The sequence below is a fragment of the Chiroxiphia lanceolata genome, chromosome 6 (genome assembly GCF_009829145.1).
Source record: "Chiroxiphia lanceolata isolate bChiLan1 chromosome 6, bChiLan1.pri, whole genome shotgun sequence".
Lineage (NCBI taxonomy): Eukaryota > Metazoa > Chordata > Aves > Passeriformes > Pipridae > Chiroxiphia > Chiroxiphia lanceolata.
The window spans coordinates 47,926,425-47,942,520 of record NC_045642.1 but is presented as its reverse complement, the minus strand read 5'-3'; the positions used below and the strand labels follow the sequence as shown (position 1 = coordinate 47,942,520).

The 16,096-nt window shown below is 41.9% G+C and overlaps 2 protein-coding genes across 3 annotated transcripts in view; one reads left to right on the top strand and one right to left on the bottom strand.

Moving 5' to 3' along the window:
* The window catches only part of NRDE2 (NRDE-2, necessary for RNA interference, domain containing), a 31,675-nt gene extending 27,926 nt beyond the window's left edge, over window positions 1-3,749 (top strand). For both annotated transcript variants that reach the window (XM_032690253.1, XM_032690252.1), the window contains exons 13-14: window positions 2,279-2,350; window positions 3,011-3,749. In XM_032690253.1, the coding sequence (XP_032546144.1) occupies window positions 2,279-2,350; window positions 3,011-3,136 (198 nt within the window). In that variant the 3' untranslated portion in view covers window positions 3,137-3,749. The remainder of the gene's footprint in view (window positions 1-2,278; window positions 2,351-3,010) is intronic.
* A 2,821-nt stretch (window positions 3,750-6,570) lies between these two features.
* PSMC1 (proteasome 26S subunit, ATPase 1) lies at window positions 6,571-15,565 on the bottom strand. The gene is made up of 11 exons (XM_032690255.1): window positions 15,489-15,565; window positions 15,023-15,076; window positions 14,097-14,193; window positions 13,531-13,655; window positions 12,888-13,073; window positions 12,529-12,657; window positions 11,553-11,649; window positions 11,151-11,340; window positions 9,990-10,141; window positions 7,642-7,796; window positions 6,571-6,868 (listed from the first exon to the last, which is right to left on the bottom strand). The coding sequence occupies exons 1-11, from the start codon at window positions 15,489-15,491 to the stop codon at window positions 6,734-6,736; spliced, it is 1,323 nt and encodes a 440-aa protein (XP_032546146.1). The 5' UTR covers window positions 15,492-15,565; the 3' UTR covers window positions 6,571-6,733.
* Window positions 15,566-16,096: the final 531 nt, after the last annotated feature.

The window sequence follows — 16,096 nt, the reverse complement described above, 5'->3', positions numbered from 1 at the left end:
CTCTCTCTGCCTCCCCTCCTAGGAGAGATGCCCATGTCATCTTAGTGGCCCTTTGCTGGACTCTTTCCAGTATCTGCATGTCTGTCTTTTACAGGGAAGCCAGCAGCTGGACGCAGGATGTCAGGTGTGACCTCACCAGTGCTGAGGAGAGGGGCAGGATCACCTCCCTCAGCCTGCTGGCAGTGCTTTGCCTGATGAGTCCAGGGTGCCATTTAGCCCTTCTTTCCAGCAAGGACACATTGCTGGTTCCTGCTCAAGTTAATGTCCACCAGGACCCCCAGTTCCTCTTCTGCCAAGCTGCTTTCCAGCTGAGTAGGCCCCAGCATATATTAGTGCATGGGGTTGTTCCTTCCTAGTTGCAGGAATTTACACTTCTCCTTGTTGAACTTTGAGGCTTCTGTCAGCTGATTTCTCCATCCCATTGTGTTCCCTCTGGATGGCAGCGTGACCCTTGGGTGTATCAGCTACGCCCTCTGCAAGCTCGCTGAGGGTGTACTCTACACCATTAGCCAGGTCATTAACAAACATGTTAAATGACATTGGACCCAATACTGTCCCCAGGGGCACTGCTAATTACTGGCCTCCAACTAGACTTGTTCCATGGATCTCCACCCTCTGGGCCCAGACTTTAAGACAGCTTTCCATCTGTCTTGCTGTCTGTGCATCCAAATCTTACTTTAGCTGCTTGTTTAGGAGGATCTTATGGGAGACAGTATCAAAAGGCCTTACTGAAGTCCAGATAGACAATGTCCACTTGTTATTGTTCAGCCTGGAGGAGTGAAGGGTCCTGGTAACATACTGTCAATGTATAGAAATACCTCATAAAGAGGGTGTGAAGACAGCCAGACTCTTCTCAGTACTGCCCAGTGACAGGACAAGAGGCAAAAGCTACAAGCTGAATCAATATATCAAATTCTGTTTAGACATCAGAAAAAAGTTTTTTACTGTGAGGGTTGTGAACCACTGGAAGTGGTGGTTTGGAGGTTATGTAGTCTCTATCCATGGAGATGTGGTTCTGAGCAGCCTGCTTTCACTGACCCTGCTTTGAGCAGAGGGCTTGGAGCACACGGTCTCCAGAGCTCCCTTCCAACCTCAGTGACTGTGAAGAATGCAAAGGCAGAATGTTACAGAAAGCTCTTTGCAGAACTGCAGCCCTGGGTTTCCTGTGAGTGAGTGAAATTCATTACTGTTCAGTAAAAGGAGAGACTGGATGTGGCACTTACTGCCGTGATCTAGTTGACGAGGTGGTGTTCTTTCAAAGTTTGGACTCTGTGGTCTCAGAGGTGTTTTCCAACCTAATAGATTCTGTGATTCTGATTGCACCAGAACAGCATAAGTGTCTACAACCAATATATCAATAATATGAAAAATAATTTCTATATTTTAAAACTTGAACAAGTTGCTGATTTTTAGCAACAGTACTGATGTAGTCAGAACAAAAGAAAAGGTAAATTCATAATGGAAGATCTCTTCTTCTCCAAAGATCACAAAATATTTAGTGTGTTTTCAGTACTTTGAAATTGGTGCTTTTTTAGATTTGCCATAAAATTGCATTTGTGAAGTGTTTTTCAAAGTTTTTCAATTCAAAAGATTTCTTCACAGAAATTGTGTAATTGTTTCTATCTGTAACTGGGATGGCTGAAGCTAAGGAGACTGTTCAGCACTCTGACCTCTGCTGCCTTTCTCTTCTAAATTTCATGATAGCTGTGTGCTCTGTACTTGTATGACATAGTTAAATGGATACTTTGAGGAAAAAGTTTTAACTCCTTCCAGACGGATACTAATTTGTGATATAGATTTTTATATGTAAGGAGGTTCAGCCTTACCAAGCTTCTGCTGAGTAAGAACATATATATGTGTGGTCTCTTCAGTGCATAACACCAATGGATTATCACCTGCACTGTACCAAAGATGCTCTTGTGCAGCGTATGTGTAGCATATCAGATATAAATGTTGGTTAATAATCTGCACTCCTGCATTATTATCTAGGCAAAGGTACTGACTCGAACTGAAATACTCAGCAGAGGTTCTTTCTGTGAGTTCTTGTTCTATTATTTGTCATACAAGTAAAGTCCTGAAACTCCTTAAAGACATCTGAAGAGTGTAACCAGTGTAACGTGACAAATTGAATAGCTACCACAAGATATAATAATAAAGATTCCCCAGCAGCAGAAGAACTCTGAGCTTTTCAGCAGTCATTTCTGTATCTCAGAGGTAATTGTTTCATTATTTCAGCTATTACTGCACTGAATTATGAACATTTCTTTTTCTCACACAGGCTTCACTAGGAAAAAAAGAAAAAAGTAAAGGATTGTTTTATAAAGCCCTTCAAAACTGTCCTTGGGCAAAGGTACGCACAGAAAACATGTAAACCTATCATATTCTAATTTATGAAGTTCTGTATTTGAAAAAAAGTTAGACTTTAGTAGCTGTTGTACTGAGTTATATGCAAATGAAAGAAGAAATTGCTGAGGAAGTACTGTTAAGATTTTCTGCAGATAAGAGATGCATCTGAAATGGAAACATGGTTAGTACTCAGTGCTGTTTGTGTTTCAGGACACAAAAGTGTTGCATTGCATTGAGGCACGGCAGTAATAAGTCCTGTGTGATCTAGAAGTGATTGAGTCTTTCAGACTGTGTTTTATCATGAGCATGGTAGTACCAGAAATATACAGGCAAATAAAAATATATATAGTTAATAGTATAGAAAATTATTGAGGAACACCTGCAACTCCTCAAGTAATGTCTGTATATGCTGCAAATGCTCCAGTGCCTCTTGACTTCTGTTTTATCTTTTTAAATAAAGTTATTTAGTAAAAGTTGGAAGTCTCTTGATTAAGCATCTACTTGGCTGTCACTGTAGAAGTACTAATTCTGTTTGTATTATTTTAAAGTAGTATATATTTCTTATGTTCTTGCTACAGAGTTGTTGCCTGTCTACTTATTTCTTTATACTGTTTCTTGCTGTGATAGAAAGATGGCACAGCAAACATTCTTGTTGCCTTTTCAGGTGCTCTATATGGATGCAGTAGAATATTTCCCTGATGATGTGCAAGAGACACTTGATCTAATGACCGAAAAAGAATTGAGAGTGAGGGTACCTATGGAAGAGCTGGATCTACTATTAGAGATTTAAAAGAAGACTGCAGAAATGGAGAAAGTTCAGAAGCTACTTCCAAAGCTAACAATTAGATCCATTTGTTTTCACACAGGAATTCTGTTGGCACGTTGGTACTATGTACTTTCTTTTAATTTTTTTTTAAATATAAATTCCCATGAAAATGGAGTTCTGCTAGCTGCAGGTATTCTGGAATCAAGGACTGCGTTTTGCCCACAAAAATGCATCCACTACTTCTCTGAAGTAGTGCTTGCTCCCACAGAAGGATACCCTCTAAATAGCCTCCTGCTGAACGTTGCCCAGTTTCTTATTCTGTTGTTTGAAATTACATTCCCTAGGGTTCAGCAGAGGTTCAGTATATGCCAACTATGGTTTGGTGAGCAGCACAGGAAATAAACATCTGCCAAATGGATGCTCCACTGTCCTCCAGTTGGCAGACTTCAGTAATTTCCTTCAGCTTGGTATGCGTGTGTGTATATAACTACTAAGTCAAACATCTGTACATATCCTGTGAATAAAAGATAAATCTTTGCTTGATCAGGCACCTATTTTGGACTTGTATAATTTGACAGATGACCATTTTAATACAAATATTTATGAAAAATATACCAGAATATTTGAAAATTCAAAAGGAACTTGTTTTTTGTTTATTAATAGAACTGTAAGTGTATTAAAAATGAAAATGTGTCCATAATGCCTGTCTAAGAAGCTCACTTCTAAACAAGTTTTTGTAATTGATTACTTGCTTTTGACCCAAATCCAGGCAATCATCATAAGAGAAGGCAGAATAGGCAAAACATGATTGTTTAAATAGTGGCTTCTATTCCAAGACTCTTTAGTCAAACTCTAGAGAAGGCATATGAAATATGGTAACAATTTAAGGATACAGTTATGTTATATATTTATTTTATAAGACAGAATATGCTGAAATATGGAAAAGACTGTTTAGCATCCCTACTCTTGAGACTTAAGAACTCAGATATTGGATCTTCATCTGAAAAGAGGGTACCTGCAGCCACTGAATACCCAGAACTGCTTCAGATGTTTTTCAGGAAAAAACTTAAATAATTGTCACTAACAGCACTAAAATAATTGGTATCATCCAACTGGTGAGACGTGATGACATGTGAAACTATGTCTGGACAAAGCCATACAACCTGTGGTTTGGGTTTGCCTGTAGCACCACAATACAAGATAGAATACATTTTAGTTCAGGCTGCACTTCATTTATTCCTTTATAAAATTATTTTAAATGTTACAGGGAATATGTATAATTTTAAATGGCCTTACAGCACTTCTGAAGAGCCTTATTATATTGCTGCAGTTCCAAGTGATGCTGGTTTTGCTGTGGAAGTAATTGATTAGGCTTTGTGAGAAATAAGAATTTTATATTTTAAATCTGTGCTTCTTAAAAAAAATGACAGCTCCTGAAATGGAGGTAGAAGTTACTCTGTGTCTGAACAGTAACATGACAAATTATGCCCGTGTTTGTTTATGCTTTCCCATCAAATCAGAACGCTGTTTCCTCTGAAGCCCTGAAAGGGCCGTGGAGTGGGGATCAGCTTGATTGTGCTCCTGCACAATCCTGCACAGAGCAGCCCAGGTTGGGAGGGACCTTGAAAGATCATCTGGTCCAACATTTTGTGAGACAGGGAGCCTAGGTGAGATTACCTAGCACTGTCTCCAGTCACAGCTGAAAACTTCCAGTGATGGCAGCAATTAGTTCTGTTTCAATCACTTCTCTCTTCCTTGCATCCTGTCCCGAGTCCTTTCCTTTGCAGAGCTTTTCCCAATCCAGCGCTTGCGCTACTTCCTTCACTTAGGTGGTCAGAGGCTGCTCACTTCCTGGAGCTCATGGAGTCTTGCCCAGTTTAGTCTCCAGTAGCTTTTTCTGTCCTGTTCACTTTCTCCTGATCTTTATTACTTTTGTCTTGATCTTGGGACTCTATTTCAGAAATGCTGGCCAAAGAGGTGTAAGTCAAATTCTGCTGCAAAAGGTAAGAACCATATTTCCAAATATGTTTGCTTTTCAGTTCCTGTGGTGGCAGACATGGTACCAGAACAGAGTCCTTGGATTTGCTTAATGCAATGCAGCTTTTCTTCGGGGAGCTGAACCAACCTCTTTGTGGCTGTTGCTTCTAGCCAGAATTAACAGCTGTGTCCCACATAAAAAGTGCCTTGCTCTCCAGACATCTTAAAGCTTTTCAGCCCCTCAAGCAATGATGAGAACAACTGCCATGATTAGAAAGTGCTAAAAAATCCTTGGCTTTTTGTGACCTTTCCAAGGAGACAGATCTCCTAAAGTTTATAAGAATGGGTAATAAAACTTGTTTTTCTATCTGCAGGGTTTCTGTCATCCAGATTAAATAAAAGACTCCATTCATCTGGAGGGTTTGTTTTTAACAATGAGCCACATAATTTTTACATGGAAAAATGAAATCTCTTGGCCTTGGTGCTACCATTGTTGTTACAGCACTGGCAGTTATCAAAGGCACTGCTCTGTGTGTAACTCTGCTCTCTTACTAGCCAGCATTTGCTCCCAGTTTCCAGAACAAAGACTGCACATTGCTTAACTGTGGTCTGCATATGGAACTTTTATATAAACCTTAAACTTCACATGTAAAACATTTGGAAACTTATTCCTTAGAACTTCACAAGTCCTTCACAGAAGTACACTATACAGAATACGTCATAAGTAGTATATGCATGGCTACAACTGAGCCAATAGAAATCTAACCCCTGTGGAGACGAAGCTGCAGGCAACAGATTTGTGTAGATGGGAAGAATTCAAGATTATGCTGCAGAACACCAAGTGTGACTTGTAGTTTGAATTTCCATGTGCAATCTGCTGTGTGACAGATTCAGCACCTCCAGCACCTAGGCTGGCCAGTGCCTGTGCCTGACCGGTGTGCACGTGGGCAGCGTGGGGCTCTAGAACCTGTTCCTACTGTGCTTCGTTCCTTTCAGAGACATTACCTAACTTGGATGTTTATGTAATGAACTGTAACCCTCTTGGGAAAAACAAATTTATAAACTAATCTCACAAGTACCTTATCCAAACATGTTTGGATCTTTAAGATTACTAATGAGTGTCCATCTTGCTCTCTTAAAGGCACAAGTGAAAGAGATGGGTACTTTTAAAGTGTGTCTCAAGGTTGCAAATTTGTCATTTATTTTGAGGTATATATGACATTGCGGTTACTCAAAAGTGACTTTTGTCTTAGCCCCTAAAAACAAGAAGGTAATTAAGAGCAGCAGCAATGCTGCAGTAGATGTAAGAGACTGCCATGCCTAAGGAGGACTAGAGGTGGGGCTCCTGCACTGCTCCCTGCCTGGCAAGGTGTGGGTCACTCAGACAAGCACTCATGGGTCACCAGCACTTTCTCTTGAAGGCAAGTCTGATAATGCAACAGACAGTTCCATGTAAACAGTAGGGCTTTGCCACCAAAGTGGTTCAATTCAAATAAATGTTTTATTGGGAAATGAAGAGTTACACTGACTGAAAAACCACAACCCACCAGCTTTTAACTTGTTCATGAATGAAAATTAGCTATGTGGTTTTACACAAGACTCTCATCAACACAGAGAGTTCCAGGTAGTCCCCACAGAGAGGACTTAAAGATACAGTCCCTCAGGGGTTCCCTCCTGCTTCTTGTAGAGAACGTTCTCTTTAGACTTTTTGAAATCTTCATTTGTTACTTTCATTCGCCGTTCCCTCAAAGCCATCAGTCCGGCTTCTGTACAAATTGCCTGCAACACAGAAAGCAAGAACAGTTACGGCTGCTCTGCAACCCCTTCGAGTCACACCTCTGAAGGCAGCTGCATCTTCATACTGCTCCAAAGACTGTAAAAGTGAGGACTGTTAACAAAATCTATGTTCTGCAGTTTGATGCTGTTCAGTAGCACTGAAGCATGTAAAACAGGCTGGGTAAGGACAGAATAGTCAGAGGAACACTTCACTGACAGAAAGGCAGCTTTGTAACAACACTATTTCCCTCCTGCGAGGACGGACGGACCCAGCTCTGTCCCCAGTGGACTGTGTGATCCTTCTGCAGGGAGATAAGAGATGTGATGTTGGTTTAAGCTCATGAGTGTGGTAACTCTAGCAAGGGCTTTAGAAAAGCCTGAAATTTCCTAATCTACAGTTAAATTTTTATCTGCTTGCAACATATTCCCTAAAATTGCTTTTTATCCTGCACTATCTTAAGTAATATTTAATATACCTTACACAAAATTCCACATTCCCCTTTTTTGCACTTTGCTACTTTTAAAATTTCATATTCATATAACACAGGTATGTACTCTTACCAGCACAAGCTTCCTCATAATTATGTTTTTTTTAATTTCCCACTTATACAGCAGAGTACATGTCATGCATAAAAGGTATTTTAAAGCCATCCAACTGTCCCTCAGTAATGTAAACACAAGGAACTAGAGAACAGTTCAACAGACAACAGTTTGGGATGCAGTAAAAATGATACTGAATATTTGCTTTGAAGTGAAGAATGGTGATGTGCACTGACCTTAATATCTGCACCACTGAGATCATCTTTTGCCATAATCAGCTCATCCAAAGTCACATCATCTGCCAACGTCATTCTGCTTGTGTGAATCTGGAAGATTCGTTTCTTCGTCTTTTCATCAGGTAGAGGGAACTCTATTTTCCTATCAATACGTCCTGTGCAAAAAAAAAAGTTCAGTCCTAGGTTTTTTGCATGGAACTGTTGGAAACAGAGCAGGAAGAACATCTGAAGATCTGACTGACAGCAACTGTTTCGCTGGGGTGTGTCCAGAGCAAGGCAAAGGAGCTGGTGAATGGCCTGGAGCACAAGTCTTATGAGGAGCAGCTGAGGGAGCTGGGAGTGTTCAGCCTGGAGAAAAGGAGGCTCAGGGGAGACCTTATCACTCTACAGCTACCTAAGGGAGGCTGTAGACAGGTGGGGGTTGGTCTCTTCTACCAGGTAACAGGCAATAGGTCAAGAGAAAATGGCCTCAAGTTGCACCAGGGGAGGTTTAGACTGAATACTGGGAAAAATTTCTTCACGGTTGTCAAGCATTGGAAGAGGTTCCTCAGGGAAGTGATGGAACCACCATCCCTGGAAGTGCTCAGAAGAGATGTACGTGTGGCACGTGGGGGCATGGCTTAGTGGTGGAGTCGGCCATGTTAGCTTAATGGTTGGACTGAATGATCTTAAAGGTTCTTTCCAATCTAGACAATTCTATGATTCTTCATGCCACAGTGAATCATGTTTTAGAGTAGAAAGTGAGATCAGACTATTTGCAATGAACAGGAAGCTACTGGAGCTGAAAGATACTGTGATGCTGAAACAGTCTGTCAGTGCAGGCAAGAGACCCCCTCACCTTGGAAACATAAGAAACCTTCCTTGAGTCACATATAAATATAAAAAATCCCACTGTATCACAGCACAGAAAAGCGTTAATGAAATACTTATGTTCTTGTAATATATTTCGTTCTACACTGCAATTACATTTAGCTCTGAAATTTAATTTTCTGCCACACAAACACAGAAGATAAATCACTATGCCAACTTGAATAACTCTTCCTCCTTATAAAAAAGCCCTAAAAACCAAACCAGAAACAAAACCAAAATCAAACACTGAAGAACAAAGATTTTACAAAAGTAGTTTTGTTGCAAGTCCCTACCCGCTGTTTCCTCTGTCAGTAGGGACTTTGGATGTTCTGGTACCCATTGTTTCAACTGAGCAATCTTTTGAAAAATATTTTCTGTCTCCAAATCACTCCTGTTTTTCTTTAAAACAACTTTTCTAAACAGGGTGATAGCACCACATCAGACAACTCAGGCTATGATACACAATGGTAAATCAGTCCATTGAGCTGCTAGAAGTGCCCTGGTTGCTCAAGCAGTGGTTGTAATTTATTTAAATACCAGATACACAGGTGTAGGAAGTTCCCTTCCAACAACTTCCAGATCATCTTAGCTGTCTTTCAATACTGGCATAGTATTATCTCCTCTGTACTTTAACAGCACTGGGTTTGAGTTGAAGGGTGTAAAGCTAAGATGGTGACAAAACCAGACTTTTTTAGAAAAACACAAACATATCTCAGCAACTTTATACTGTGAAGTTTTTTATTCTAACTCCTCAGGTCTAGTCTGGTGACTGTTCAGAGTAGTTCTTTGACAATTTCATCTCCAGTTATCTTTACTCTTTATCTTAACTCTGTTACTTTAGGAGTATCTTTACAACTTAGGATACTTACAACTTCAATATTTACTTGAAGGTAAATCCTTTGATCTCTGTGTTGCTCTCTACCTTCCGATTTAACAGACACCACAGACATTATATCTCAGTACATTTTTAGTGGCCATTTAGAAATACTACCTGTCCCTGTTCAAGCTCAACATGTAACATACACATCTCCCTCACCCCCCAAACGGCAGTGTACCAGGTCAATAAGAAAGGAGCCTGGTTTCCTTGCACCAGAATCCAGGCTGTCTCCCTTAAGGCTTAGGCTCTCATCCCTGAAGCACAGGTGGTGCTGCCCTACCTTCCCCAGCTGCTGCAGGTGTTAGTGAAATGCTGCTGCTGCTGCTGCACATGGCTTGTCTTAACAACTAGTTAAAATGGCTGTGCCACCTTCACAGAAAGGAAGAATATTCAAATTGTTATTTATATGTCAGAGGAATTAACACATCTCTTCTTAGGTTTTTCTCCTACGTGGAAGCTTGTAAATAGGTTCCAATTTTAACAGATGCACCAGCAGAGATGAGATGGTGAATAAGGACAAAGCAGTAACTTGCATTCTTTTTACCTGCCTGAGTTTGTCAAGTTTAAACAAGTCCTTTCACAAGAAAAGTGGCTTAAGCATACACAGCAGGATGTCCCTTACCTGGCCTAATTAAAGCTGGGTCCAGTGTTTCTATTCTGTTTGTAGCCATAATAACTTTAACATCTCCCCGAGAGTCAAACCCATCCAGCTGGTTCAGCAGTTCCAACATTGTGCGCTGGATCTCTCTCTCACCACCTGAATTTGAATCATACCTTTAAGAAAAAGAGCACAGTCAGAAAAAGCACCATGTAAACTGCCACAAAGTGGCAAAGTGCAGGGGGAAGGGGTATTTTTTTAAACATCCACAGGGTATTTTTTTTTTCACATTTAATGTTTATGCTTACAAAACAAAACGCAGGTTTTCAGAATCATTGTGGCATCTAAGTACGTAAAGAGACTATTCTTGTTGCTGGGGAATTAACAGTCATCATACAAAGGAAATATATTCTTTTTCCACAGTTCGTTACATATTTGGAAATATCTTCTTTCCCCCCAACAAAATTAACATAAAAAGAGGCAAAACCCTAATTCTTAAAAGCATATGCATCCATACATTGAGGAGCAGCTGCCTATACTGGCACTTTGGGCTAGTGGCTGTGTATGTATATGAGCACTTTCTAATTTATTTAGAAAACACCGACTACTTTAAAGACTATTTGTATTGGACAGTTCCAACAAGCCTACAGAATTTTCAAAGTAATACAGCTTGGATATGGGCTCAACAACAGTTTAGTGTGGCATAAGCAATGCTTCTCCAGGACAGTAACTTACTGTGTAATGTTCTCAGAGCATAAGTTTTTAGCCAGAGAGGCAAATAACAAATGGATATACTGTGTACTAAGTATTCTGCTTTATTGTTGGATCGCTAAAGCCAATGACTGTACACTTGGATTTGCAGTTAGGGGATCCCATATGCACATATACACAGCATGCCTTTCTGGTTTTGACTCTCTCTCACAGAGAGGCCCTCAGATAGCAAGAGAACAGAGGTTAAGTCTCGGGTCATGCCTATTTAATATGAAAATATTGCAATATATTTTGGTTCCAAAGAAGTTATTTGAAGTGTTAGTTATTAAAAATGCTTACATCAACAATAGCATATGAAAACAGTAGCAGAACTAAGAAACTGAGTCTCAGTATAGTTGCAAAGGAATGTTTCTAGTAAACCCCTCGTTGTCCCTGGCAATACCCGTGTGTGAGGCGGGAGCTCAGACACTGTACCTCTTTGTTCCAATGGCATCGATTTCATCGATGAAGACGATGGATGGAGCGTGTTCCTCTGCCACGCGGAACAGCTCCCGCACGAGCTTCGGGCCGTCACCCAAGTACTTCTGTATGAGCTCTGAGCCAACCACTCTCAGGAAGGTTGCTGAAGTTTGGTTTGCCACTGCTTTGGCGAGTAAAGTTTTACCTATTTTTAGATGAAAGAAATATTGTAATTAGTTTGCAGAGGGGGGAGAGAAAGGAAAGAAGGGGAAGGGAGGAAGGCAGAGAGGGAGGGGTGCCTTAACGAAACAGTCATGTGACATTTGTGACAGACTTGGCAATGCTTTAAATACTGACCAAGCATAATTTATTTTACTTGTGTTATCTCAGCACAGATGTTACTACACTTTAAAATACCTGTGCCAGGTGGTCCATACAGAATGACTCCTTTGGGTGGTTTTATACCCATCTCTTCATAATATTCAGGGTGGGTAAGAGGAAGCTCCACAGACTCCTGCAGCACAAGAAAAACAAACGTGTGTTTTTATAAAGATCTGTAGGGATCTCCAGAACAGCATTCCTAAAAGTAATAAAGGCAAAAAGAACTTAACTGATTTCAAGACAGACCTTGAAAAGCATAGCTCTCTGTTGCCTCCAATCCTAAGGCAGGCAACTACTCTATTTGCACAACTTTTCCTATTATTTCTGTTTGACATGTGGAAGAGGAGCAGTTGAGTGTTTCCCCTATTCCAACCTCAATGCATCATGCTGAATTTAGAGCCCCATGAGGGATCCACTCATGGAGGACCTTGGGGCAGGGGGACACTTTATGGAAGGATGCCTTCTGTAAAGTCTTACCAGATACTACAGATCAGTATTTTAAGGGCATTTGTGGTTTTGGACACCTACCCAAAGCAAAAGGTCTGAGTTTCACCAGGGTTCAGGCACAGCTCTGCTGGTAGAAAACACCCCATCACCCCCAACCAAACAACAAACGAATGCAAACACAAAACAAGCCAAGCACTAAATCCTCAGATCGCAGGGCATCAGACACTCAAAACAACGTCTGCACTTTTTACAATTTAACTCTAACTGCAAAAATCATTAACTTTATATGTTGCAAAATAATAAGTTGTTGAAGAGATTTTACAAGCTCTGGGCTCTACAGGTTCCAGAGCAACTGTGAAATGTTCCTGTGCATGCAGCTGCTGAAGATCCACTTAAAAGACTGAGGTCCACGAGCCTGCCCAGCGAAATCAAATGAAGAAATGCACTCTAGCAAGATACAAACCACCACTACATGAAAGCAGCTGGTCGTGCTGTTTCCCTTTTGAGCTCCTAACACAACAGCTACATTGCTGGCTTACTTAACTCTGTGAGTACAACTGAATACCTTGATTTCTTGAATCTGGTTGTCAAGGCCACCAATGTCAGCGTACGTTTCTTGAGGAGCTTTCTCTACTTTCATCACAGTCACTAAAGGGTCTGTGTCATCCATCAAGACTCCTATCACAGCATGAACCTAATTCAAGAATTAAGAGTTGTCAAAGAAGGCAGGCAGCATTATGAATACAAGCTCAAACCTAATCTCAATGCCCCTTTATTTAGGTGTGTGAAATGCACACGCAGCATACATGCATACATACATACATACAATATGGCATTCTCTCTCCTGTGGTTCTCAGAAAAAAAAGGCAAGTTAAAAACAGTACAAGAACTTGTAAGAAACTTAATTTTATAAAAACAACTCACCTTGTGATTTAGCAAAACAGAACAGCCTGGCTCCAGCAGATCCTTGTCCACAAAGGACAGAATACTGACGTAGTGTTCTGATCCTACCGACGTGGACACGATGGCGTGGTTGTCATCAATGATCTCCTCCAAGGTACCCACGGACATCGGTGTTCCCCTCAGATCATCCACCTTGGATCTTTCTTCCTGTTGTTAAGGGAATCCAAGAAAAGACAATACAGGCAAAAAACCTTCTTGTACAACACTGCCTCAACAATTCAGACAAAACATAACAAAACAAGTCTTTCCTATTGTTGTTTTGCTGCCACAAAAGGCATAAAAGCAGAAGCCAGCAGAAGTCCTACCCTACGGACTCTACTATATGGATGTGAATAAGTAGAATATTCTTTCTCTGTTGATGGATATCTGGGGGCTACACTTTGGCAGAGCATTAAGAAACAAAAAATCACCGTGGCCTCATCTGTAGTAATCCATGCTTGGTTTAAAAACCATTTAGCCAATTAATGAAGAATTGTGATAAACCTAATATGTTTGTATCAACTTGCACATTCGTGGCACTTTATTTCCACTGCTTTGGTATGAAGTTCACATTAATTACAGCACTTACTGTAACATTAGAAGCAACAGTTCACTCAAACCTCACCTCTTGTTTTTCTTCCAAAGGTTTCATCTGTTCTTGATTTCTGATAAATTCTTCTTCCATTAACAGATAATCTTTAATTCTCTCCAATTTCAACAATTTGAGTCTGCACTGTGTGTGAGGAGTCACTGTAACCAAAACAGAATCTCAGTATTTTAGACCAAGTTTGACATGGTACCAATTATTCACTAATTCATTTCCAGAAATCCTGGGGTTTTTTTCTGGTAGTAACTCCTACATAAGGAGCAGTCACTATTTTACTTGTCCTACTGCAATTCCAGACAAAAAACATATTTAAAGATAATGTTTTCTCTGAATTTTTTCTCACTTCAAATGTTTTCTCTGAATTTTTTCTCACTTCAATTCCTTTCTCTCTTACTGGGAAATTCACAGGCTGCATCTACAAAACAATAATCTTATTTTGTGGGGTTTCTCCATGTTAACTAGAAACAAAATTCCATTTGGCTTTGTGTTTATGACCTGCCCAGAGCCAGATCTAAAGGAGAGGACAGCTCCACACTTCCCGAAGAGCAAACAGCCCAGCACTGCTGGACAGGCAGAATGCTCACCCAGGGGCAGTTTGCTGGCAGCATCTGGTCCCTTTGTTTTCTTCTTCTTTTTCCCCACTCTGGTTGGAACCGGAGGTTCATATTTCTTCTTCTTATCCTTGTTCATAAAAAGAATTCCATGAAAAGAAAAAAGAAATCAGGATAATAATAATGAGAAAATACACACAGGTGTTAAGTGCACAAACTAAGAAAGAGCGCAAGGTGAAGGGCTTCATAACAAAACTGTCTCCTCAGGATCTACAGCGAGAAGCCCAAAAGACATATGACTTTTATTTTTTACGAAAACATTTCTTCTCCTGCTTATTTTACACCCCCCTTTCTAATTTAAACTTCTGCCAGTTTTCAGTGAATACAGAACATGGAAGGCTCAAGCCTGATGTAAATCACAAACAAAACTAATACATGAGAGGATGACGAAAATATTGAATCTGAACCTTTCTGTTGCACTTCAATCAAAGGATAACACACTTTCAGTGTCCCAGCTTGGACACTGCCTGCCATGTACATTGTACGTCCACTCCCAAATGAGACCAGCAAGGCCTCTAAAGGCCCAAAATGTGAAGGATACACCTCATGCAGGTGACTGTATGATGTCACTTTCAACCCAAAATCAGTTCCTTAAGGGATAGCTTGAAGGCAATTAGTTTTTCTGAACCCTGACACATTTATAGCTTTATTCTTTTCAAAAATAAATTACTGCCAAGTAGCTTCAGTTTCCCTTAAGTGCCCTTTCCTATTTTTGAACAGCACCTGTCTTCTCCAATGCGCACTCAGAAGAGATAAAGACATTCATCAGAGCCAGCAAGAGTACAGTTTTATGCAGTTCCAAATACAAGAATAATAATAAAAAAAATCGTATAAAAAAGGCTACTGCAGCCAAGCTCTATAGCAGGACATCTGTACTTCATCCTGTAAGTATTTGTTACCTTGTCATCCTTCTTGCTACCACCAGGACCGTGTCCACCGCTCTGACTTTGCCCCTAGATAAAAGGGAAAAAAAAAAAAAAACAAAATAAAAAACCCAAATGCGTGTACAGTTCTACGAATCGTGAGCCCAGGGGCAGTTCCATGTACAGAAACGCCGTAACTGCATTTCTCCCGTCTAAACGAAGCACTAATATACTCCAACCGGCTGCCCAAAGCCAGTAAACAAAGAGAATTGCCCTGCCCGGCCCGGCCCGGTCCCTCCGCCCGCGCTCCCCCCTGCCCGGCCTGCAGGTCCCGGCGGTGACTCCGCAAAACGCGAGGCGCTGGCGGCGGATGCCCGAGGGGCGCGGCCGGCACAGCCCCTCCGTGCCCACAGCCCCGCCGTGCCCACAGCCCCACCGTGCCCACAGCCCCGCCGTGCCCCGCGGGCCGCGCTCCCGCCGGGCCGAGCCGAGCCCCGCTCACCATCGCCCGCCGCCGACAAGCGGAAACACTCCGGCGGCACCGGGACGGATCGGGCGGCGTCACTACGGGCCGCGGCGAGGGACAAGCGCGGGCGGGGCCGAGCGGGTGTCAATCCGGCCGCGGCCGGGAGAGGGCGCGGTGTCCCCGCGGGTGCAGCGGGCATTCGATGTGGACCGTGGGGCGTCGTGATCCAGCCGAGCCCCCGGCTGTAGATGGTGTGTCCCCGGGTAGCCTTACCGGGGACAGCACCGGTACTCAACTGATTACTGCCTCACGGGGGGAAGCGGAGGGGCAGGCACTGATCTCTCCTCTGTGGTGACGAGTGACAGGACCCGAGGGAATGGCCTGAAGTTGTGTCAGGGGGGGTTTAGGCTGGATATGAGGAAAAGGTTCTTCACCGAGAGGGTGGTTGGGTGCTGGAACAGGCTCCCCAGGGAAGTGGTCTCAGCACCAAGGCTGACAGAGTTCAAGAAGCGTTTGGACAATGCTCTGGGGCACATGGTGTGACTCTTGGGGTTGTCCTGTGCAGGGCCAGGAGTTGGACTCGATATTGATGGGTCCCTTCCAACTCAGGATTGTGGGTTACTCCTGCCCACAGGCAAACCGCA